At 40.0% G+C, this 26,723-nt stretch overlaps 2 protein-coding genes and 1 long non-coding RNA gene across 5 annotated transcripts in view; 2 read left to right on the top strand and 1 right to left on the bottom strand.

Annotated features, from left to right (window-relative positions):
- Window positions 1–8,339, top strand: part of LOC137176834 (interleukin-1 receptor accessory protein-like 1) — a 301,386-nt gene extending 293,047 nt beyond the window's left edge. For 2 of the 3 annotated variants that reach the window (XM_067582797.1, XM_067582798.1), the window contains exons 11-12: window positions 1,798–1,842; window positions 4,550–8,339. In XM_067582797.1, the coding sequence (XP_067438898.1) occupies window positions 1,798–1,842; window positions 4,550–5,277 (773 nt within the window). In that variant the 3' untranslated portion in view covers window positions 5,278–8,339. The remainder of the gene's footprint in view (window positions 1–1,797; window positions 1,843–4,549) is intronic. The other variant, XM_067582799.1, reaches the window with a different exon arrangement.
- A 4,005-nt stretch (window positions 8,340–12,344) lies between these two features.
- On the top strand, window positions 12,345–26,242 carry LOC137177358 (uncharacterized). Its single transcript, XR_010926084.1, has 4 exons — window positions 12,345–12,425; window positions 15,136–15,297; window positions 15,646–15,691; window positions 25,895–26,242. It is a non-coding gene; the product is annotated as an uncharacterized lncRNA (long non-coding RNA).
- LOC137177036 (nuclear receptor subfamily 0 group B member 1-like) lies at window positions 16,171–17,416 on the bottom strand. Its single transcript, XM_067583115.1, has 2 exons — window positions 16,864–17,416; window positions 16,171–16,649 (listed from the first exon to the last, which is right to left on the bottom strand). The coding sequence occupies exons 1-2, from the start codon at window positions 17,390–17,392 to the stop codon at window positions 16,426–16,428; spliced, it is 753 nt and encodes a 250-aa protein (XP_067439216.1). The 5' UTR covers window positions 17,393–17,416; the 3' UTR covers window positions 16,171–16,425.
- Window positions 26,243–26,723: the final 481 nt, after the last annotated feature.

Consider the following 26,723-nt stretch of genomic DNA (forward strand, 5'->3'; position numbering starts at 1 on the left):
ATAGAGTTAAATGACCTCTACTGTGATTCAAATAAACACACATGGATTGTGACAGGTGGTGTCAATGAAGGGGTAGAGTAGTTGAGTTCTGGCTCGGATGGGGCTGTGGAGAAGTGTCTGACTGAACAGTCTGCTCACTAGTACACACACCTTGAATTTAAGGCGAGCACAGAGAGACTTTCTCCCCTTCTAGTGTCAAACTCTGCACATACATTGGTTGTCTTTTATACTTACTTATGCTACTTTATACCTCCACTCTACCACACCTTAGAGTGAATATTGTATTGTATTGTATTTTTAAACTACATCAGCTACTGCACCAGCTGTAATGTTAAAATGCTGCCTGCATTTAATGCATCAGTAATAATAACTCCATAAGAGAATTTATAAAATATGACTTTAATAATATAACACTTGGATGAGTGCTTTGAGTAAATTATACAGGTAATACTTAAGCTCACTGTACTTTTACTGAAGTTTTTGGTTTTTTGTTTTTAAAGAGTTTTACTTCCAGTTCAGCATTATGTACTGGGTCTGAATACTTCTCCATCCCTGGAGTGTGCAAACCCAGTTCAACTTGCTCCAGATAGAAATGTACAAAATATTCAGAAACATCTGTAACAAGAGTTCAGTCCCTACAGCCCCTCCTGCTGTCTGACCTGTGGAGGCTTCCTTTGTGAAAGTGAATTATGGAAACCTATATCTTAAATAATACTCAGCAGAAGAGGTCTGGACTTAATAGTTGGTTCTTTATGTACTCAAGTATTTAAAGTGCATTATCTACAGTATGTAAAGCCTGTGGGAGGCATAATATCCTACATATGCGGCATAATTAGCAGAAACAGCCAACCCTATTATTACAGTCTATGTTCCTGATCCTGCTCCAACTGTACCTCTGCATGCTGCTATGTAATATGTCAGCTGTACAATCAAAAAGCTCTTTATGCATGGATATTAATGCATGTTTTACCACAGAATATTTCTAATGGAGCCTCTCACCATGCCCCGTGCTTATCTTTGATTAACTCATCACACAGATGAGTTTGATAATATCATTATGTTATTGGCCTTCATTTAAATACTTGCATCTGCCTGTCTTCCCGCACATACCGCCATTACTAATTATGTTCCTCTTCAGTGGCATTGTGCCAAGGTTATAAACTGAATCCCTTGCTGTGATTATGTGCTCGATGCTGGGGGACTGTTATAATATGGGAAAAATGGCATAAAAATGCAAGGATTGAGAGGAATCTTAAGTGCATCTGTCGCTATTCCAGCTCGGCGGCACAGCTCACTGGCTTATTGTGTCTATGTGTAAACATTTAGTTCCCACTGGGAATGTATTAACATCTCAACAGTTGATATAATAAAGCATAATCCACAGCTATAGATAAACACAGTTTGGCCATTTGGGGTTTCAGCATATGTCAACAATCCTTCTCCTGAGCTGCTGATAAGTAACGTGTTATTCTACAGTATGCTGGATTATTTTCAACATGTTAACATCTTGCCATTCTGGTAGATTTCTTATATATCTACTGTACAGTACATTCAGTGTTTATAATATATGGCAGCAAAAATATAAGGCTTTTTCCTTGCCTTTTTTATGCTACATGTCCCATATTAAACTGGAATAAACTGGTCAGCACAATTACCGCTTTACCATCGCTAGTAGAGCACCAGTTGAGAAACACAGTTTATGCCAGAGCCATGTCCCCACATTAACACAACTGTGTTTTTTTAATGCTTTTCTGCAAATCTTTTGATCATACTTTGAATGTAAATATCTATGTTTAGGTTTCACCAATGATCATTTCCAGGATGACACAAGACTACTTAGAGGTACTTTCTTCCCCCCGATTTTTAACGCTCGTGTCAACACACACCGACACAGACTTTCTGGTCAAACACTTTCTAATAAGTAATTTATAAGTTGTTACTAATGACTCCATTAGTGGTTAATAACTTATTAATTAATGATCCATATAGCAGTAATTAGGAAATATGTTTTTTTTCAACCTTGTGACTTGGTTGGCGACCTAGGTTGCTATTGCTATTACTAATCTATGAAGCATTAGTAAACTATTTATGACCCACCAGCCATTAGTGACAACTTATGAAGCCTTTATAAAATATGAAAGTGAAAAACATGATTATTTTTCCCCACCTGCATCTAAATGAGTTACATACATCTGATGGGTTAACTGCATCAAAACAATTCAAACTTTCAGTCCCAGAAATACATTAAAAATGTTTTGTTGTGTCTAAAACTTGTAGTAGTTTGCAGCTACGTTTGTTCAAATACTTTGACTACTTTACACCTGGCGTCATGATTCCTATCTGGGGAAACCAGGTGTAAATATAACACATTGCAAAGATGACTCTTTTATAATCTCTGATCTTTTAGCCTATGATGCCTTGACGCCTTGTTTATTTGTAACTGAAACGTCACAACCTCTAACTCTGCTCTGAAGTTTAGCTGTTGTTTTATTAGACCAAACTGTGGTCACTGATAATTCCAGCAACTAAATTTGAGTAGATTTCTGGTGTATGCTGTTCAAAGTTGGAAGTCATGAATTCCTGGCTGGTAAATTATAACCCTATTGCAGAGCCAGGGGCTTACTTGTCAACTCTGAAGATAAAATATGGAGGATGAATGACCAGGAGATTTTTTTATGGATTAAAATTCTAGTTTCCTTACATGGGAAATGGCTTTAAATGCATTTCAAATGTATAATATGTTTGTATCTTTATTTATAGTTCAGATGTTTTCATAGAATAAAGATCATACAGAGCTGAATACCGAAAGTAATAAAATCATATTTATAGTGAAATGTTCTTTGCTAACAAGACTTCAGATTATCATATGTTTCATGCACTTTACTACAGTATCACTTAAAGTTTTGACTTATTTACATTTGCTGTGGGAGCTGTTGAGTTGTCCAGTTAGCACCACAAGCTTAATTACTTGTCACAATGAGCTTTTTTCATGGAAAACTTGAAAAAACTATAGGGAACAGGGCAACAGTGATTTCCTGCCCCCTGTAATTTAGCGTTGATTTTGTTTTTATGTAGGAATCAATTATTACACATGCAAGGCTTTGATTGTAAAGCTTGTGAGGTCTCTGAAAGGAGGAATTTAATCTATAAAGCTATAAAGTGTTAGCAGGCAGCACCCTGAGAGGGCAGATTTACTTTCAGTTTAATCAATTCAAAACATAAAATGAAACCACTGCTCATTAGCTAATTATATAGCAAGCATTTATCCATTTCCTTTTTGTTTTATTCACAGTAAGGTAAAAGAAAAACTTGTTTGTGACTGATTGGTTTAAGCTAAACTGAACAGGCCCAAAGAGAGGTGTTGCTCTGGGGACGCATTGTGATGGAGTACTGAGTGAGGACCAATTATCAAAAAGAAAAGAGATTTACTTGTCATGTTGAAGTAAAGGGCGACTTCAAATCCAAGTTTAGTCTAATCAGGTTTCTCTCATCGTGGAAGAGTGACATGAAAGAAGGAGTTCATTCTCAGAGATACAGAGAGCAGGACAGAGAGGAGATGTGGCATTTGTTTGTTGAAAAACTAGCAAACATACTGAGATATTATTCACAGTCTCTAGATGCCTCTCGTCTAAAACAGAGAGAGAGGAAGAAAAAATTCTCCTCACACACACACACATACACCCACACACACACAAGAGGGTCATAAGCTTTGATTGGGAAGGGAAGCCCAGTTAATCCCGTCTACCTGCTGTTGAGGAGCCACTCTGTCTTCGTCTCCGCCAGGAAAGGCTAAAAGCAGGCATTAGCTACACACACGCACACACACACACACAGACACACACACACACACACACACAACAGGCCTAGGGAAACACTTAATCACATTCATTATTAGTCAAACAGCTACCCATTAAGGAGGTGAATACAAATCTGTATGTAATGTAAACGCACAATTACTTTACCTTCTGGTGTTAAGATGCAAATTTAATGTCACACACATATCTTGCTTGGCTTTGAGTGTTTTATGTTTACTGTTATCTTATAAAAAAAAACAAGTGATCCCCTTCCCTTTTGTTTTCGTCTACAATTCTGTCTAAATAGATCCAATAATTAATTCTAGAAATGCTTTTATAGATGTTTTAGTTAGAGTTTAGTTTAGCCAAATCATGGAAAAAATGTGTAACTGTAAAATTCATCTGATGTTTAATTTAAATTACTTCAGTCTTTTTTTATTCAAAATTAACTTTTTTTTTTCATCTCGAGTTAATTGGATTTAGTTGATTGAAATTTTGATAAAACAGGAGCAGTTTGGTAAGCAGCCGCATGAGGCCAAGAGAGTTCTTTAAACAGCCTGTGTGATATGTTTCATCATATTTGCATCATCCATGAGCTCTGTGTAGTTTCATGTACAATTAAACTTATCTAGATTAAATCTATACGCCATACAAGCAAGTAAAAATAAGTCCTACAAACTGAAAACAGTGCAACTTATGTTAAATGTACTGCTGTTTATACAAAGTTATCTATCTATCTCTGTCTATCTATCCAGCCTACATCGAGGATGTAGCACGCTGTGTGGACCAGAGCAAGCGCCTCATAATTGTCATGACGCCCAGCTATGTCGTGCGGAGGGGGTGGAGTATCTTTGAGCTGGAGACGCGGCTGCGCAACATGCTGGTGACCGGCGAGATCAAGGTCATCCTGATCGAGTGCGCCGAGCTGCGCGGCATCATGAACTACCAGGAAGTGGAGGCCCTTAAACACACCATCAAGATGCTGACAGTCATCAAGTGGCGCGGGCCGTCCAGCAACAAGCTCAACTCCAAGTTCTGGAAGCAGCTGCTCTACGAGATGCCCTTCAAGCGCATGGAGCCCCTGAGCATCTCCCACGAGCAGGTGCTGGACGTCAGCGAGCAGGGCCCCTTCAGCGAGCTCCAGACCGTCTCGGCCATCTCCATGGCGGCGGCTACCTCCACCGCCATGGCGACGGCACACCCGGACTTGCGCTCGACCTTCCACAACTCTTGCCACACCCAGATGAGGCAGAAACACTATTACCGTAGCTACGACTACGACCTGCCGCCCGGCGGCACGCTCCCGCCGCTCTCCACGCTCGGCAACCAGCACACCTACTGCAACATCCCCATGACGCTCATCAACGGGCAGCGGCCTCAGTCCAAGTCGCTGCGCCAGCAGAGTCTGGAAGAAGCCCACGGCAACAACGCCATGCTGCCACTGCTGCCCAGAGAGACCAGTATATCCAGCGTCATCTGGTGACAGAGAGGGTGCCGGGCAGGATAGACTGTGGATCCATATGATGTCCGTCACAGGGAGGACTCACCACTGGCACTTGGACCCTGAAAACACCGGGGCCAGATGGACCTGAATGGCACTAAGCTACTTGCTGCTGTTGAATTTGCACCAGGAAACCATAGGGGGAGGGGCGGGAGGACGAGGCGTCAGACACACTGGACACATTGGTGGGGGTTCTGGTGGTGGCAATTGTTTTTTTGTTTTGTTTTGTTTTGGTCCAATAAGAGCTTTTATTGAAACTGAACAACAACAAAAAAGAAGCAAGGAGAACTTTTTTGTATGCCTGTATAAACACTCACGTAACACAAGCCAACACCTATGATAATTTACCCAGAAAGTCAAGGAATACAGGGTCCTGTACATACGTTTTTCTAATTCTTTGTAGCATCAGTGTTTGGGACTTGTTTCTTCTTTATGTTTTATCATCAGTTGGGACTCTTTTTTTTTTTGGTTTGTACAAAAGTGAAGCAATGGCCTGTGAGATGTGTTAGTTAAACCGTTGTTACCTTTATCTTAATTTGTTGGCTGGTGTAGTTTATAAAGCTTTTGGGGTTTTTGGGGTGGGCAAACGTCGCAGCCTCTAGGAGACGAGAACGATTTGTTTTGGATTTCAGGGAGCAGAGTCTCAGATCTGATGGCTGTTGTAAAAGGTTGAGAATCTGGACTCAACCAGAATATGCAAAATATGGAGTCCAGAGAGCGGGGGAACAGACGGGGTTCCCAAATCGTATTTGAGTGCTTTTGGAAAAGTCATATCTGTGAAGGGTGATATGAAGAATATGGTGCTAGGCTTCCTTCACATCTCTCTGTTTCTCTCACGATAACATTTACTTTAAAAAAAAAAAAAAAGCCTTGCTATTTACCTTAACAGATGATTATATCACCGAAAATTAATTATGTGTATTATTTTATGAAAAAAGAAAAGTCTATTTTTGTAACTGAGGGATATTTGCTTAGAGAAGTTATACCTATAAAGTTTCTGATAGAAGGACTTGGGGAAACATAATAAAAGAACAATGTTTTGTTGTGTGGAACTGCATAGCTCACGAAAATCAATAGGTCATTCACTAAATGTCTTACCCTTATATTGCAAGAGAAAAAAAAATAGTATGTTTGTATTTTCGTCATTAAAAAGAGGAGTTTTGACATTTCCAACACACCACGGATAGCAGCTCAGCAGGCTTTTTATGTTGTGTTGATTTCACAGTCATTGCAGCGTTTCACGGTTGATTTGGTACAAGGATGGAGCTACACTATCGATGATGTCAGTACAGATGGAGGAGAGGAAAGCCATGACATGCAGTGTCACCTGAAGCATTTACTGTGTCTGCTTTCCTCCGTAGGACCAAACAAGGCTGTCCAGGGCTAAACTGTTATCTCTGTTATTCATTTCCTCCCCAATGACAGCTCTGTTATTTGTTCGCCATCCCCCTTGTCAACGGAAATGATTTGTCGGTTGAGTTATGCTCACAGATGAATAAAATAGGGCTTTCACATCTCAGTTCGGAACACTTTCAGTCGACCCCGGCTGCTCGGCTCAGCTTTGGCGAAGGGACACAGGAATTTTAACGACTACAACAACAACAACAAACAGTTTCACTCCAAAATGAGTCTTCAAAAGTTGCTGACTTGATGATAAAGTTGTGAAATATTATTAATGTTTAGTTATTAATATTAAAAAGTAACATTTTAGAGGAAGTGATCAGTTATATTTTTTACCTACTGACCAATAATAATCATGGGGTGTATCCTCCCCAATAGCCTTTTAGAAAGAAACCCTTCCAAAAAAGATGTAATTAATACTTAAGAATGACAAGAATGTATTTAAAAATTCAATTTAAATCCTGGAGTATATATAACCATACAATAGAAACGCTACTTAAAGCAAGTTAGACCAAAGCAAGATACAGTGAAGCATTCTCATTCACAAAACTGTCTTTTTTTTTCTTTTTTCTTTTTGTTTTTTCCTCTGACGATGGCTTCCACCAGGAGCGGCACGATTCCATCCGGTCGAGAAAACAAGAGCTACTCTCACATATCCTCTCACACCTGTGAAGGCGGCCTGTTTACGTACTACTCTTCAACTGCCCTGCAGCTGTGCCATATTGTTTGCTTTTTGAGAAAACTAACCTCATACTAAAATACCTGCAACATCTCACAACATAGAGGTGTTTCATTTAGTGCCATAAAATATGCAAAGTGATGAACTCATAAACAATAAATGAAACATTGTGTTTTTTCCTCCCCTTATCTTGTTGTCAGCTTTTTTAATTTTACTTTAAACTGGCAGCAGAATATTTCAGGCCTGTTTTTTCTTTTTTCTTTTCTGTTTTTGGAAAACTAAGTTGCTGCAAGCTGCCCAGAGTTCAATATTGGATGGATTTGTACTTTGGAGGAACAGTCCTCTTCATTCAAGATCATTCAATCAACCCACAGATGCAGGCCTGTTTTTAGTTCACCTCAATCAGACCCCCTCCAACCCCCCCTTATGAAAAGTGAAATATGGATTGCGTTGAAGAGCACCGATTCTGAGCAGAAGAGTTTGTTGTGCTCTATGACGTGGCATTGTGTAAATATAATCAAGACAATAACGTGATTAAGATGAAGACAATCGAGCCATATTCATGAAACCAATGGTCATTATTCGCAAGGCCTCTCAAAGTAGAAACACTAGTCCTGACTGGAGGTTAACACGTAGAATCGGTGAGTTTTTGACAGGAGTTTGGCGTCAGAGCTCCTGCTTTGGGAAGCTGTGTGAATACAAATGTTTGCATTTTCTAAGTGGGGTGATACACGTTTTTTTTGTTTCATGATGAATCGAACATTTCTGGCGAAGACGGCTTTGATAAAGATGATGATGAAGATTAATAACAATGACAATATATAGCACAGAATTATTCCAGGCACTTTCACGACTCTTGAGACGACGTCTCTCCTGTTTCTGATTTATTTTCTATTATGTATCTGCAATGTTCATTAAAAGAGATACTGTTATTATTAATAAAACCACATTTACGGTAATGTTATTTCTCAGTTCTGTGTGTGCTGTGTGTGTGTGTCTGTGTGTGTGTAGAGAGAGAGTGAGAGTGCTGTGTTTGTTTGCAGAAAACCCAACCCGGCTCACTTTGTTTATGGAGCAGTGGCATAGATTGCTGATGATGCCCGGATCTCTTTTCCTGGCGGGGAGCCGATGCGGCCTAACTGCCATAACTCTACCGTCTCCCGTAAATCCTTGAAACAACAATCAATACATCTCCTTATTCCACTCAGAGACTGAATCAGCCCGGCCTCATTTTAGAATAAGACTAAATCAGAGGAGTCAATGCATTGAGAAACACTTAAAAAAAAAAAAAAGCATGTCCCAATTGTGGTTTGACCTTAGTGCACTTTTGGCCACAATCGCACTAATAGTTGGCACAGAAAATGATTATTGGTTAGTATAAAAGATGCAGCTCTCATTTTACATGATTGTATAGATTTTGGATATGTTCTAGAGTTCAGATTATGACTCAAACAGTACTGGTTTATGCCAATAATCTTCATACGCAGCAGTGTGAACACTAAACTGTCAAACTGTTTCTACAAAACAACTGAAGATGTAGAGACTCAGTGGCTTTTATAGTCAGAATTAGTCCACTGAAAACCACAAGTTTGCTCAGTAAATATGTTATATTTAATATCTCAAAGAAAACAGGATCCTTTTTCTTCCAGCTTGCTTCGAGGCAGATAAACACTTTTTTTCCTTTCTTCTCTGCCTCAGAGCGTTCTGCCCATAGTGTAGCCATTTGCTTATTTTGCTGTGATCAAAGAAACAGCACTGAAGAGGAAAGGAAACCCAAAGGCAAACATGGACAAATCTTAAAATACTGTGTTAATTAGCCTTAATATTCACCTCTCACGTGATGCGAATGCAGTCAGGGTTTGGTTGGTATCAGCTAAAGCAGCAAATACCAATATCACAGGTGAGTGGAGCTGTTATGTATCAGCCCTCTCTAGGAGATTCTGCCTATATGTTCTTGAAAGTTTTAAAAATATAAGAATTGTACTGTGGCTCTTACAGAGAAAAAGTACTACTTTCCTCTATCAACTATCAAATTTTACCGAAACAGTCATGATTCTGCTAATATTTTTGTAGCTCTGTTGCAGGTTTGGCTTCAGGTACAGCTGGAACATCTGTTTGGAAGAGACATGCAAACATAAATGAGACTGAATACAGTTTGCCCACAAAATATCCTGATTATGGTGCTCACACATCCATGTGACAGCCATTGGGCTACATCAGCCAATTCTAGTGTGTTAAGCACAACTTTTACAAGACACGGAGCCTGAATTTCACATCTCCCACCATGTTGGTCCAGCCAAGCACAGAAGAGAAAAGCAGTTCCTTTTCCAGTGATTTAATGTTACCCTTAAATAAAATGAGGGTACTTGCAAGAGACTGATTTTAAAATATGGTCAAAATCGAAGCAGTGGAGGCCAAGATAAGATCCTACACTACATTTCCCATAATGCAACTTTAGACAGCAACTTTTTGAGATGTACGGCACTCCTTATGACAGGTGACTTTAAATTAGTGGAGTGCCCCTTTAACTCCAGAACAATGTAACACATATAGATTAGCTCAAATGTTGCAACTTTAGTATCTTACTCTGACCTTAACCACACAAAACCCTTACATAACATAAAAACCTTAAACCCCTAAACTGTATAATCATGTAGTTTGTTGACGGCTGTTCTTAATTGTCTTGTTTTTAATGCTGAGTGGAGAAGTCAAAGATAATGTTCCACACTGTGGTTAATAAAGCCTCTAATTAGACAGCTACCTAAATTTATCCATCTCAGGCTTATACACAACTATTTTTAAACTTGTGTCACAGACCTTCTACTCATAACTTTAGAGGGATACATAAGGATGGATGAAAGTTTCCAGAATTCAGCAGCAGTATCAAGAAAGTAAAATCTTTTTTTTTTCTTTTCCTCACAGGTGAAAATAGCCATACTAGATGAGTCAGAGTGCTGTTTCCCTGTAGTGTACAGAGCAGCTGCATCCTGCACTAGGCAAAGCATGATGTTCCCTATAGCCATCTTGTTTTTCTGCCATCATGGCTATAACATGAAGCTACATTCGAATCCTCTGTGCCCATGTGAACATAGAAGGCGCCAGATGTTTTCATCTGAGCCGACATGTTGCCATATGGTGTGTGTGTGTGAGTGTGTGTCTGTGAAAAGTGTGTGTGTGGGGGGGGGGGGGGGGCGGGAGGGGTTCCTCAGTTTCGACACTTTTCCCCCCAAATGAAATCATTTTCACTTCATTACGGTGTCACAGCATAATAAGCTCCCTGAACAAAAGCGTGCGACGTGCAGGGGAAAGTGCAGTGACAGTCTCTGCAGTGAGAGCAGATCAGGCTGTGAGCGTACATGTACATGCACAGATGTTTTGCTTCCTCCTCTGCTTGCAGTACACACACACACACACACACACACTTACTGGTGAAGGGTATTACTCACTCTGGCAGGTATACCATGCCCTTCCAAGTCCCACAGGGCCTTGTTACTTGGAGCTCTGTGCTCCGTGCCCTGTGTGACATGTCTTCCACTCCAAGAACCAGGCCAATTGTCTGTGCATGGATAGGTGGCGGTGGAGTGTGTCTCTGTGTGTGTGTGTGAGCTGAGAGCATTTGGAGAGTGGATGCAGGCAGCTGTTAACCCAGTTTTGGAGTAATTCTGAACTCACCATGCTTCAGCACAGCATAATTGCCTGTGCATGTGGTGTGTGTGTGTGTGTGTGTGTGTGTGTGTGTGTGTGTGTATAAGATTCAAGTCATGGATCACTGATCACTCACCAAGCCCTTCAATTTACTGTTACTTCCAGCAAGAGCTGCTCCATCTTTAATTATTCATTATTTTACAATAGTATTGATGTCTGTGGTGAGGTTAGATATTGATTTGATTGGATACAGCCGGCTTATCAAAGGATACACTCCAGTGTGTTTGCTGCAGTTCTCCTCATGCCTTAATTGATCAAATCAAAAATGGGAGTTCAAATCATATTAGCTCATTATTGAATAGAATGAAAAGTTGAATTGGCCAGTGTCTGTCCTCCAAGTAAAAGATGCAGAAGCAGCCAGAAGTGGCAGCCTCAAAGAAATTCAAAGTGAAACGCTGTCATCTGCTGGACAGACTCCATCCTGCACCTCAGCTGGCTCAGTCACCTTGCAAGGCATGCTGGGAGTGAAAGAACCCAATTTGAGCTATTATGGTGAAAGTGATCATTCAGTCACTATAAAAATCACACACATCTTCTCTAAATTGCCCCGGTTGAAATCTTTTTGCCATCCAACACCTATAATAGTGATGAATGAAGGTGTGTGTGTCCTTTATTAGTGCATTAGTGCACAGCCGTTATATAAGCTTCTGCTGTTATTTACAAAGCAATATTTGTGGCCCCCAAACGAGCAATGATGTTTATTCTTTGGATTCTGTGAATAAAAGAGAAAGCAGGGTGAATATATAATGAAGAATATACTATGAAATGTTAATCCATAACACATGTAGGTCATATCAAACAATGTATTATATATGTATATAATAATTGGCACTCTGTATACACAAACACTTTGTGATAGGGACTGCACTTGTTTTTGTTCTGTTGGGAGAGTGCCTATATGACAACTGTACTATATTATATATATGATTCCTGGTAAGTCCTCGTTCATCTTACATTATTAAATGTTTAACAGGTTTGCATACTTTACTTATACCTGAACCTGCTTTGTTTATCTCTACAGACATATACATATATTGTACTATATGGCAGTTTATTGGTCTATAAATACTCAGAACTCTTCTTTATCATACTAATGACTAGATAATGTTTTTTTTTTTCTTTTACATATCTTTGTTTTTATGGAAGTGTCGCACTTAGTGTAGTAAGAATGAGTGACGGCGCAGGTGCTTTTTACATAATGAAAAAAAGTAAGGGAGAGGAAGTTTTAAAAGATGTCTGCAAGGAATTCTGGGTAGTGTAGGGAGAAACGTTGGTTTGTTTTCATGGCCGCACGTACGACCGGCTCCTGGTGGATAAATTGTGGTTTCTTGGCTTAATTAACCAGGTAAGTGCCCACATGTACCTGAACATGACAAACGTTAAATGACAATATTTGCTTTGGCTTGTTAGTTTTGTTAGAAGTTACGAAATTAACTTATGAAATGAACCAAACAGTTTGAAGACGGTGGAAGGTAAAATGTTTGGAGCAGTGTTGGGTTAATGTCGCAACAATCACTGCGCAGTACGTAAGATAAAATAAGCGTAAAGCTCGACAAGTTATTTGAAACAATGTTTTCAGAAACAAACAGTTAAAACATAAAAATATAAGTAACTGACAGTGATAACATTAAAATATGTAACATTTAACCGGCACGTTTCCCCAATTAAAATAGAACAGACGTCAGGTGTGTAAATGTGGGTTCGACGTCACTGACGTAAACGTAAACTAACATGGCTGCTGTAACATATAAAGTGGGAAACGCTCAGATTATATAGGCTGATTATTACTGTTTTAACCTTTAATTTCAGTTGGTTTGCGGTGTTTATTTATTTACCTATTAGTTTGTTTGACAATGCTATGTTTTAAGAAACAAAGCAGTCAACACGCCACTTATCCAAAAGACTTTCACCCGCTGGAGAGCCGTCACGTCACCTCTCCTTACAAAGAAATATACATTTGAAAGTTACTGAAATGAAGTAGAGCTGCAACCATTAGTAGATTAATTGATTAGTCAATCCATAGAAAATTAATTGCCAACTTTGTTAATCGATTCATCGTTTTGAGTCTTCTTTGATGATGAAAATTCTCTTGTTCCAGCTTCTTAAATGTCAATATGTTCTACTTTCTTTAGTTTTCTATGATAGTAAATATGTTTGGGTTGTGGACTGTTGGTCAGGACAGAACAAGACATGTTAGGTTGTATCTTGGGTTCTGGGGAACAGTGATTGACATTTGTCACCATTTTCTGACATTTAACAACAAATTGAGATTAGTTGATAATGACATTGTGAGTTGCTGCTCTAAAATGAAATGAGCACACATAGCAACCATTAAACTTAGCTTCAGTAAATATAAATCAGCATATTTACTTTTTTCCAGGCAGCATCGACTTTGGGAGCCTGATTTAATAGATTGTTTAATAAGTATTGTAGGTAAGTGATGCAGTGTCAGATTTGATGAACATTTTCCAACAAGCTTTACTTTTTGACAGATGAGTTTTTTGGGGGGGGGTCTGGTCCTTTTAGTGATGACATATATTCACAATAATATCTTCAATAAGATCAAATTTGGTATCACATTATCAGAACTACATGGCAGACAATCATGGTATCATAGGCTGTAATGTCATATGTTTATTAGGCTGTAGTCAGGAGTTAATGTGAACTAGTGCATTAGGAGTTTACATATAAAGCAGCAGTGACTAGTGTGTATTTCTGAGATTTTGTGTTGAAGCCCACTGGCAGTGTTGTTTGTGATTCAAAGATCCTGCACCAAAAAGAAACCGCAGTGATCTCAGACAAGCTTAGCTGGTGTTCAACTCAGTAGCTGAGAGGAAAGAAAGCTGTTAATGCAAATGCTTGGAAGATTGCCGCGCTAATACTCAAGGCTAAGCTTAAATGTCTATTGCTGCCTTGAAAGGCTGCATCCAGAGGAAAGAAAAGCCCTGAGAGAACACGCTCAGAAGCTGTGCTCAGCATTTGCTCGTCATCGTAAGAGTCGGAGATATGAAGTTAGTAACTTTCAGACTTTGATACCTGACGATTAACAATGCGGAGGCGGTAGCCTTGAGGGAAGACTGAGAAGCTTTCAGAGAGGAAGTCCCAGAAATGTCAAGCGGTCACTGCGATTTTTAAAATGCTGGAATGTTTCAGCGCTCAAAGAATGTAGTCTTTGTGTTATCCAACAATGTCTGTCTCTATAACTTCCTGTAGGAGTCAGACTGTATTTATCAAGCCACAATAACCTGTCAGCAGTGATTTCTGTCTGAGCCATCATTTGCTGGGCCGTAGGTCAGATGTGCTGTCTGGTTTTCTGGCAAACAGTTTTAACAGTAAAATTGTACATATCTCTGTACTGTAGGTCTGTGTAGCATAAACAGCAGCTTATTTCAACAGGCTGTTAAACTGATCTCAAAATGTTCTGTACAACATAGAGTATTGTAATAATTAAATCAACAGAACATCAATCAACAAATATTATAATGTTTTATGGTCATTTATCAAGGCAAAATGCCAGCATCTGCTGATTCCATCCTCTAAAATATTGGAATTAGCTGTTTTCTCTGTTTTGATATCATTATAAATTGAATATTTGTGGTTTTGGATTGTGTCGGATTAAAAAGGCAATTTAAAGCCTTCTCTTTGGACTCAGGAAATTGCTTAATCGCCAAATAAATATAATGATGATATAATAATGAAAATTGTTAGTTTCAGCCCTAAAAATAAGCTATTAAAAAGCTTTTAAATCCATCATAACAAATTTAGCAGTCACATTATCTCGGATGAAAAACAGACATGATGACAATTATGTGCAAGTCATTAAAATCACTGTAGAAACAGAGACAGTAGTGTAGTGATGTTATAATAGCATCCAGTATTAGGACTTTAGGTAATATCTTGGAGTTAAGACAAAGATGGAAAATAAGTGTGCATCATGGGAGGTGATTCAGCAGGAAATGTTAATTCTCATTATGAACACACATTGTCCCGGTGCCTCGGGAGGGAAACGCTGCTGTATCATTTTGTGTGGTTTAATTCAGGCTGGTATTTCCCAGGTAACAGCTTCCTCCGACACCTGGGAGCAGGAGGGAGAGGAGAAAACAGCTGAGCGCCGGCTCCTGACGATACTAATGAAAAAAGGCATCAAGCGACTCTTCACTGAGCAGAGACGTATTTGCTGAAGCTGTCAGAACAGAGCGATGGAGCGCAAACCACCGGTGTGTTACAATATAGCCTGTCTAGCAGCTGTTTTAACTGACACCCATAACTTTTTTTATGTTGATGGAGTGTCTGTGAATATCTGTGCGTGTGTGTGTGTGTGTGTGTGTGTGTGTTTGAGTTCAGCTACTGTAGTATTATCATTTAGGAAGTAATGTAAGAACTGTGAAAAACATGTAACATCAAGCAAGTACTAATGATTATGATGCCTGCTTGCAAAGTTGGATTTTACTGCAGATGTTTAATAGCATTGTTCATTCATATCACTGATTCATTTACCAATTAACCTATCTGGATACTCACTTTTTATTAGTTTTTAATACTTTTCATGTGTTTATCTTTTCCAGGGAGTGATCATTGTTCTCTCCAGCAGTCAAGCAGCGCATCAAATAGGTAGGAACTGATTCTTCTTTTCTTTTTAAAGCAGTGTTTTCTCTCGCTTGTGTTTTTCTAAATGTGATTTTTCAAAGTGATTGGGATCACATGATGCAATGTTTGTTTGCTGTTCATGCTGCTTGGTGTTTGTCTTTGGTCTCATTGACTCTTTTGCTTTACCGCTGTTTGTTTACTGGCACCAGATGCTCGGCAGCTGTTGATGATTGTGTGTAGTTGTGTTCAAGCTATGATCATGTAAATGGTTATACCTGGACTTTGTGATTTGCTGAGAGGATTGATGGATGGATTGAGTCTCGGAGAGGAGCTTGAGTCTGTCGGTGCGTGTGGACAGATGTTTTGTTTACACTTTTCTTTGTCATGTAGGTGTTCTAAGCTATTCCCCCAAAGTCTCATCTTGTCTTATAGTCAAATTTCTACAGAGGTGCAGAGTGTTGTGAAGCTCTTGTTAGCACAGAGGCTTGAAGTAGTCATTCTCATTGTGTCACTCAGTCGTTTATTGAGGTTATTGTGTCTGGAGTGCTCCCCATACAGACCTAAAAAACATAAAAAAACACCTTGTGCAGCAGAATTGTTTTTATCCAACAGCATTCATAATGTGCAGTTAATGCTATGAGCAATGTAGGCTGACAGCAGTTACAAAACAAACAAGTAAACATATAGGCAGATGCATAAATACATCAAATGAAACCTTGTGCGTCTGTCTCTCAGTTCCTCTCCCTTTATTGTGGTTTCTACCTCTCATAAAATATAGCGAGCACGTGTTCATCTGTGCTGCTCGTGCCAGTCACGGGTGTGAAGAAGAGCCGTGCCACCGCGTCCGGATCCGTGGCGCGCAAGGTGTTGAGGACCGCGCGCAGTCTGCTCCCCCGGTGGACCGTCCTCACGTGCTCGTAAAGCGCGCGCTCAGCCTCCCTCTGCAGCGCCTGGATGTAGTCCCGACACTCCAGCTCACTCACTTGTGCAAGACAGAGAAATGAGAGAGAGCTTGCTGAAGTTTTAGGAATTGTTTAACACACAGCCTGAAACCCCTGAATATGTTTGTGATTAATCTGGAATTAATATTATTGACTAACAGTAGATTGAACTGTAAACCTAATAGACAAAGCTATAGAGTCACACTGTAATGGTGTAATCCTATATATCAAACACTGGCAGTATTAACTAATTACCTGGGGTGAACAGAATCGCTCCTTTCAGAAACGCGTATTCCTTGACGCTGATCCTCAGTCCTCTACACTTGACCAGAAACATTTTGATTCCCTCCACATCCCCGACGGGCACCCCGGGGTCTTGAATCTCGGTCGGCGTGTGCTCTTCGCTGTGCGTTAAGATCCTGTGTAACAAACTGGGCTGCTGCGTCTCCACCGTGTCGAAGTCCACGGCGTCCTGCACCATGCCCAAAACCAGCAGCGGCGCCCAGCTGTTGCGCACAAGCCGGAGCTGGTCTTCCGCCGGCAAACCCCGAAAGCACGGCACACTCTTCACGAACCTGAAAGTTTTTACGAGCACTTCGGAGGCCGCTTTGAAAACTAACTGCGGAGCTCGCGTGACCACCAGTTTCCTGTTGGACGCGCAGGAGCACAGCCGGTGCGTAGCGGCCGCCTCCACGCGCCGCTGCGGACAGTCAGCGCCTCTGAGGATGCTGTAGAGGATGCTGCCGCGCGCTGTATCCTCTCTGCCTGCATCACAGCACGACATGACGCTCCGCACTGCACCGCACACTGACTCATCACGAGCTGCTTCCCGCGGAGATCATCTTTTATATATACAGTAGACTTGAGGCACGAGCCCACCTCAAGTTCACCAGTGCCTAAATCCTACGTCCGGTCAATACTTTCACAGTAAAAGCATAACAACGTAGCAGCAAGTAAAAGTCACTCATAATTAAAAACAATAAAATAAAATTTTGTTTTTGTTATGTTATCATGTTCTACATCCCTTCATCTTGAAAATATGATACACAGAAGGGTCCAAAAGTCTGAGACCCTACTGTACGTGTATAAATGTGTAACCTTGGCTACTGTACACATTACTTTTGAATAGTTATATTTACCTTTTCTCATGTTGCGTAACTAAGTCTTACAATACATTCATAATTAGTTGGAATAATCAGTTGAAATAGTTGCACCATATTTTGGACTGTAGGAGACATTTTATTATTATCTTCCAATAGTTATTGTCTCATTATCATTTACAACTCTATAAATTTATGTGGAAACTTTAAGCTGCTTAGTCAAGTCTCCTTGCTTCAGGTTCATATTAGTTCCTCAAAACAGAAGAACACTTTGCACATCTATTTCATCAGACAGGTGCGTAGGAGACGGATGAATGGATCAAAAGTTGCAAACAAACTTTCACACACTGTCTAACTTGCAATGATATGTTTATATGTGACGCAACCTGCAATAATTGGGAATGTATCTTTTTTAGAATGCAGTTTAGGCTTTGGGGCATTAAGCATTTATTTTATAGTAATCTAACCGTTTAATTTAAGCATTTTTGAGGTACATTTATGGTTGTCACTATACAGAGTTTTTTTTACTTTTCTAGCTCCATGCATGATATTGGAGACTGTCATATAGTGAATTGATGTTTGTTATTTATGCCTTGCTATTGCATGTAGGGAATGTAATTGTTTGCAGGCTTACAGCAACTCCTTATTTAAGATGACTTCTCATTGTCACAAACTATTTCTCTATTCACTATTTATGAAGGTCACAAATGGATATATCACATAAGTTTCTACCTGCTGTTGTTTTTCAGGTTACAGTTGTTTGTTAACAGTAAAGGAAATGGCAATGAGTTTATCAGTAGATGAATACCCAGCAGTAGAGTCAGTGGTCTGATGTGAACCCAAAGAGAGTGATGTTGGGTGTGTTACTGTCTTGCCATGTTGGTGTTCATTAAAGGAGATTATTCAAAGGTAATGTGTAGCCCAGTGACTTGAGAATGCAAACCATCAAGTAAACAGTGTTAGAAATGAACTAAATGTAGGTGGGTTAACTTCCGATATATATCTACAAACAGTCCTTGTTGTACCCATTTCACATTTAAATTCAGTTCACATTTAATTTTGTGATGTCATTGAGTATTTTGAAGTAGTAAATAGTCTTTATTTTGAAATCAACCAACATCCAGTTTTGCTTTGGCTTTCTGTAGATGGCTTGATGCAAGACTTTACTGCAGGCTAATAAGTAAAATCAGGGCTGGCCCAAGACACTGAGGGGCCCTGAACAGGACTTGATTTGGGGGTCTTCACCTCCCTCTAACATCAATCATCTGTGTGTTTTGCATAGGAAGATTGTGTACTTGTTTGCAGTGAATGTAGTTGTGCTGTGAGAGCTAGTACGCAAGTGGAAGCTTATTGTACAGACGTGGCCGAAAATATTGGTACCTTTCCACCTTTTTTAAAAAAAAAAAAAAAGAAATGTATGGTATCCATCAATCTTTATTTCATATTGAATATAACAGAAACTTTGCTTTTGATTTACAACATAACATATTATTTAATACAACAAAACAAATGAAAATGGACAAAAAATATTGGTGCCTGTTTGATATTAACTGGATGCAACATGATAAACATAAACATGACTGGCATACATATTTTTTTCTCTTTTTTTTTGCACAAGGAGTCATCATTTTAGTCATCCATCCTTAGCCTTGGAAGGCTGCTTTAGTGTTGGTTTACTTAATATAAAGGCTGTTAGTCTCTGTGGCAGTTTGATCTGCCTGTGGGGTCTCTCATACTTGGGTGTGAGAGGCTTTATTATGATCCCCTCAGTATGAGTCTGGAATGGTGTGTCTTTTTTAGTCAGTCCCCACAGAGGCTCTGATATACTGGCGAACTGGGGTATGAATCGGCTACTGTAGCTAGCTAAGCCCAGAAAGCTGTGTACTTCTGATGCATTCTCAGGCTCTCGCGCCTCAACTATAGCTCTCACTCTTTCAGCGGTGGGACCAATGCCCTTCTGTGAGAGTAGCATGCCCATGAATATTCGCTTGTCCATATTGAACTGACATTTCCCTGCATTTAGGGTCAGCCCACAGCTCTCCAGTCTCTTCAGAACTGCATGGCGTCGCTTGTCATGGGTCCCTTGGTCTGGGGCATGAACGATTATGTCGTCAGAAATATTTTCTACACCCTCAATGCCGGCCAGTGCCGTTGCAATCTAATGCTGATATTGTTTACTAGCTGATGACACACCAAATATGAGTCTCTTGTACCTGAAGGTACGGGTGTGTACTGCAAATGTAGTGATATCTCTCGATTCTGGTGTGAGTTCTAGCAGGTGATCACCCCACTTTAGTTCCAGTTTGCTGAAAGTGACCGGTCCGTTCAATGCTTGTAGGAACTCGTCCACTGTGGGAATTGGATATCTCCCTCTGATGGCTGCATTTGCTCTCCTCATATCGTGGCACATCCTGATGTCACCCTCTGCTGCTTTTGGAGCAACTAGACGGGGTTCACCCATGGTGTGGGTCCCTCTACTCTTTCTATAATGTCCATTTCTAGCAGCTGACTTTTTTTTTTTTTCCACTGCTTCCCTTAGGTGGAACGTCACACGTCTCAGGGGTTGTGCCACAGGTGCTACACTCTCATCAATATGCAGACTTATTTGCTTGGTGTTTAGTTTACCAACCCCTTGAAACAGTTTTGGATATTGTCTCTGTATCTCTGACTTGATATCTATTACTGTGGATATGTTTGTGCCCACTCTCAACACATCTAGCTTAATAGCAGTTTTCTTACTAAGCAGTGGTTCTTCATGTCCTTGTATTACTGTGAACTCTGCCTCTGTGTTACGCTTTCCTATTCTTCTTTGGCACTTGAACACACCCTTTACTGGTAGGGGCACCTTGGAAGAGTAAGGATACAAGGGTTTGCTGACTGCCTTTGAGGAGACACATTTTTTCTCTTTAAGCATTTCCCATGTGTCCTCATCCGCTATGTTACTTGAAGCAGTTGAGTCAATTAGCATGAGTGGATCTACTCCACCAACATTAAATGTAACCCTCTCTCTGTTTGAGTCATTTTCAATTACAAATACATATCTCTGTCTTGATCATCTGATTCAACACATTTTACTGTCTGTCTGCTGTCATCTTTTGACTTGCACATCTTAGCAAAGTGGTCTTTTCCATTGCATTTTCTACATATTTGTCCTCCCGCTGGGCAGGCTGGGTCCTTGGCGAAGTGATCTCCATGTCCGCTACTGAAGCAGACTTTATCAGATTTCTCTCCTATCCCCATGAAATTGTGATTTCTTTCTCTGGAATTTTCCCCCCTTCCTGTGAATGCAGTTCTCTGTCTCTCTCTCTCTATTCTGCATTGCCATTGCCCCCCCCCCCCTCATTGCGGCCATCTGCGTCTCCACCCTCTCACGCTGCCCCGCTATTTCCAGAGCGCGAGCCAACACCAGCTTTGGTTCCTCCAATAACTTTTTCTGTACATAATCCGATGTGCATCTGCTTAGCACAGCATCTCTTATTTGATTATCAATGTCCGCATCAAATGCACAGTCTCTAGGAGCCTCTAGCAGCCTCCAGCTAATCTCGTTACAAACTGCTGCACTGTTTCACCCGGTTTTTGTGCTGTCTGATAGAAAGCTTGGCGTGCGAACGCAGTGCTTACTGGCAGTACAAAGTAGGCATTTAGTGCTGCGCCTGCTGCATCATAATCTGCTGGGCCTCTCATGACAACAAAACATCCTGTACATCAGTACCTGCGTGATGTAAAAGTAAAGCCCGTCATCTTATGTCTCACCGGGGCTTCCACATCGGCAGACAGAATCAAGCCTTTTCCATCTGCGTACAGCTCAAATGCCGTTAGCCATCTTGTCCACCGTGGTCCCAGTGACGCAGGCTTTTCGTTTAACTATGAGTGGAAGTTATCATCCTCGTCGCCGTTGTTTGATATTAACTGTATGCAACACAAATTAAATCCTCCAGTCTGAACTTCAAGCTTCACCGAAGAACTTTATTGAACACTCTTCTCCACACTTGGACACAGCATTGTCCCCTGCTCATTACATCATAAGTACAAGACAGTAACCCTGAACTTAATATTTTAGAGCACAGCCTTTGGAGGCAATAACTGCAGTCAGGTGCTTTCTGTAACTCTGAATAATGTTTCTACACTTCTCTACAGGCCTAGTCTTCTTGAGCAAACTGCTCTAGTTCTCTCAGGTTTGATGGGTGTTGTCTCCCAACTGCAAGTTTCAGCTCTTTCCACAGATGTTCAATGGGATTCAGATCAGAACTCATAGAAGGCCACTTCAGAAGGGTCCAACATTTTCTTCTCATCCGCTCTTGGGTGCTTTTTGATGTATGTTCATTGGTCATTATCCAGCTGGAAGACCCATGACCTGCGACTAAGACACAGCTTTCTGACACTGGGCTGTATGTTTCATTCCAAAGTGCCTTGATAGTCTTCTGATTTCATTGTGCCCTGCACAGATTCAAGGCACCCAGTGCCTGAGGCAGCAAGGCAACCCCAAAACATCACTGAGCCTCCTCCATGTTTCACGGTAGGTATGGTGTTCTTTTCTTTGAAGCCTCCATTTTTCTTCTGTAAACACAGGGTCGGTGTGATTTACCAAAAAGCTTTAACTTTGTCTCATCTGTCCAAACCACACTCTCCCAGAAGCACTGTGGCTTGTCAACATGCAAGTCCAGTCTGGCTTTTTTGTGTCTCCCTCTTAGAAGTGGGGTCTTCCTGGGTCTATCATGGAGCCCATTTTCATTCAGACAGCGACGGATGGTGCAACTTGAAACTGTTGTACCTTGAACTTGAAGATCAGCTTGGATCTGTATTCAAGTTTTCCTTGGCTCTTTCTCAACCATTCAAGCAATCCCTCTGTTCAATCTCGGGCCAATTTTCCTCTTGCGACCACGTCCAGAGATGTCGGCTACAGTTCCATGGGCCTTAAACTTCTTAATAATATTGGCAACAGTGGTCACAGGAACATCAAGCTCTTTGGAGATGGTCTTGTAACCTTTACGTTGACCATGCTTGGCTATTACCTTTTTTCTAATGTCTTCAGACCACTCTCTAGTTTTCCTTCTGTTTTCTATGTTCAATGTGATGCACATATCGGCACAAAACAGCAGAGGGAGTAATTTTCTCCTTTTAAACACCTGTGATACTAATTGAAACGTAATAGTCTGCTTAAGGTATCACTACAAATCAATTATTTCTTACAGCTTCTAAAGGGTACCAATAATTTTATCCAGGCTATTTAAGAATGGCTTTGTAGAATAAAGCACTATTTCAGTTATTTCCACAACTTTTTTGTTTTGTTCCACTGCAAACCAAACATAGACACGCATTGATAATAAAATTTATTTTAATTTCAGCACTATTCAGGGCGAATGGTGCATTATTTTAATAAAGTGCAATGGTACCAACAGTTTTGGCCACATCTGTATATTCAGACTTTGCATGTTTGTGCAGGATAATGGATACAGTGCAGGAGGAATATTAATGTCAAACCCAATGGGTATGTAAGAGTTTTATAAATAAGTGGGGAAAAATCCCACTACAAATGACCCTCTGCTCAGTCTCAGAGGCCTCATTTGAGATGTTTTGAGTCAGTGTGGCTTGCTGACACAGAGGGAGACAGGGATGTATGCAAAACCCAGTTTGTTTATGCAAAGTAAAGTCCTGCAGATGGGTTTCAGAGGGCAGGATAGACTCCTGTTAATGCGAGATCTGTTGCATTAATTCAACATAAACATGAGGCAAAAGCCTCATGTTTATGTTGTGTTTGTTCAGGTTGACTTCAGACTGTTTTTGTTTGCTGGTTAGATCCAGATACGCGTTCACAAATATCTAAATGCATGCACAGTAGTGTCTATAGTGTTGGCAGCTGGAGTAACTATTGCCATGTTACTTAAAGGTCAAAGTTTTGACCCACAAAACTGCAAATATGTCAGTCGAGTGCCATTGAGTAGGAACTGCTTGCTCTAAATGCCTGATGTGAATGTTTCAGGTTGCTGTCTTGGTGATGTTCAGTCAGTCAGGATTATAGCAAACTGAATCACATCTATAATTTTGTTTTGTAAACCAGTAGAACTGAGTAATAAATTACTTGTAGAATCACAGTCATGTGATGTGATGACAAAAAAATTTTAGCTTCTTGAGTAACAAAAGTGAAACACATGCAACATATTTTGATCTCAGCAGGTTTTTGCATGTAATAGCTGATTAATAGCAGTAAAGCTATTCAGATCCTAGTCTCCATCTTGAATAAGTTGTTAATTTGATTGCATACACTGGTTGAAAAGTTAACACTAAAGAAAGAGTCCTTAGCTGAGGGATCAATGATTCTCTCTTCTTCAAATGTCCTGAATGTTTGGGCTTGTGAGTTTGAAAAACTATCATATATAAGGGAAAAAAATCACGTAAACTGTCTGTTGCATTTTTTTGTCGGGACTCCAAGGGGCAGACAGCTATAGAGCCACATTAGAAAAAGTTTCAGTTAGTCCTTGACTTCTTTAAGACATCAATGATTGCATATTTAATTTATAGAAGAGCAGACACTGTTTCAGAATTGCATTGTGGAGTCTGACCATGTACAGCCTTTCAGGTAATGAAAGGAATTTAAAGACTTTAAGTTAAGCATTTGTCAGGAGGTCAAATCAGGGAAATGCAAGTTTGAAATGTGTTTTTGTTAGACATCTTGCAGCAAATTCTCTTCTTTCAGTCACATTGTGAAGAACAGAGGGAAGGAAAGTTTTCTGTGACTGAATCTAATCTCTCCTGATCAGTAGGTTTTAGCCAGAGGCATGTAGTCATTAGAGTTTAATTCCACTTTCTTAGCCATGGGGTTTTCAAGCAGCAGAGTGACACAGGAATAAAAGGAAAGCTGCCCTTGGTGTGTAATTACCTGACAAGGCCAGACGTTTCTCCTTGTACACGAATACGTTTCTATAGTAACACACACCTGAATTCAACCCAAGAACAAATCATCATATTATCATTCTGGCCACAAAAGTGGGATGAATATTATGCACAATTCTGAAGGATTTATACACTTTTTGTCAAAGTTTTTGCTAATGATACTCTCCTGTATTTCTCAGGGTTTATGAAGAGTTTCGTTCACCATCATGACTTTTCACACCTTTTCACATTGCACTTAAACAAGCTCCAATGCCAAGAAAAACCTTTAGTCAAAACATAAAAAGCTCTCCCTTTGTTTCAGTTTTGTTTTTTATCCAGTTTATGAGAATTGCACAAAACTCACACTGAGAGAAATCCACTTCAAATTTACCAGATGAGTTTCAGGATGACTGATCAGCATGCTCAGATATTGTGTGACCTACTTTCTGTCAACACATTAGATATGAGAATCCATGGTAGGTACCTAGAAACAAGCTAAAGCCAAACCCGGCATAGTGAGGACACCTATACAGTGACACCTATACAGTATTCTGTACTTTTTGTGTTTTGCTTTTAAAATTCAAAACTTCATTTAAATGTAAAGGACTTATACATTTTGTAGAATCCATCTGTGCTACTTTCTAAGAAAATTCTGTTATAGAGCATTAAACTTTTAAACCTGCCTGGATTGGCAGGATTAACACGCACATGCAAATACTATGTTTCAGCTCATCTGTATGCTGTGTAGATCAGTTTTATAATTAAAGCTTTAACCAACAGCCTGATAAATTACTTTTAAAATGAACCATAAATCAGTTTTATCTGACATCTCATCATTTTGTCCTCAGAAGTATTGTGTGAAATGTGAAGCAAGTTACTGAAAGCCTTTTGATGAACAACCAACAGGTTACACCTTCTATTTACTTTAAAAATTCTTCTTAAGCTGCCATAGTCTTTGCACAGGTATTATTGCTGTAGCTCAGGCAATCTCCCAATGAAGAAAAATGCCTCCAATATACAGTAAATCAAAACAAGACAACCGCCAGACAGTGGTTCACGAGTGGCTGCTAACCTCTCATTATATCACAGGATTTCCTGCTTTCTCAGCTCAAAGCTTGCAATTCATAACTGTGGGAGCAAGCAGTGACTTATCTGTGCTCCAGAGCCAGAGTACACAGTCAAACAGCCATCTCTGCACACACTGCAGAGGAAAAACAACAGTCTGCCGTGAAGTGAGGCCCTGAGATGAGCCAGCAAACACCCCGGTCCATTTAGCACCAAGTTATTCCATCAGGCCTGTCTGTCTGTCTCTTAAGGTAAAACATCAGTCACCTATCAGCTCACCGTGTCCCACTAGATTGATGGGATCAAACCTTGGACACAAGGACAGCAGGTGAACGAACAGGCAGCATATCGCTGCTGTCAGCGGAAGACTGTTCATCTCCAAACTGCCAGCTTTTCAGGAATCTGAAAAATTGCTTGTTTTTAATTAATCACTGTGTGTAAGAGTGCCAGTTTTTTCGACAGAATTGAGTAAAACCAAATCGTCAAAATCTTCTTCAGCTTTGCTGTTTAACATGTTATCCTTCAATTTGTATAAAAATTTTAAATCACCTTAACCTTAATCCCTTATTGGTATTCTAGTACAATAAAGCAGAAATTGTGAGACTTAGAATTTTAAAGAATTGGATTCATTTTGGTTGTATTATTCGCATAAAATGTTATCAAAATATAATAAATAAGCAATCAAGTGGCACATGTGTCAGTATGTTATGTTAATATAAAATTATGTTTTAAGGTATAATTTGCATTTAAATTTTACTCATCTCTTTGGCAGACTACTAACAGCAGAGATGAGGGTTATCCAGCTTGTTGACAGTTTATATTTGCAGGCAGGAAGTGATGTTTTTTTGCAGGTCCTTGAAGATTTAAATCAAATATCAGTGCTGGGAGATTTGACGTTTGAAGGACACGATCAAAGTGAGAAAACAAACCGTGCTGTCTGGGGGGGAAAAAACTCAATTTCCTCTACTTGTTTTTTGATTTTGCCTGTTTGCCTGCTACATCTTTTCTTGCCCTCGTTGACTGACCACCTGTTGCAGACCTGTGTTCTGAACATTTACCAAGTAAACATCATTTTAATCT

The sequence above is a fragment of the Thunnus thynnus genome, chromosome 24, assembly GCF_963924715.1.
Source record: "Thunnus thynnus chromosome 24, fThuThy2.1, whole genome shotgun sequence".
Lineage (NCBI taxonomy): Eukaryota > Metazoa > Chordata > Actinopteri > Scombriformes > Scombridae > Thunnus > Thunnus thynnus.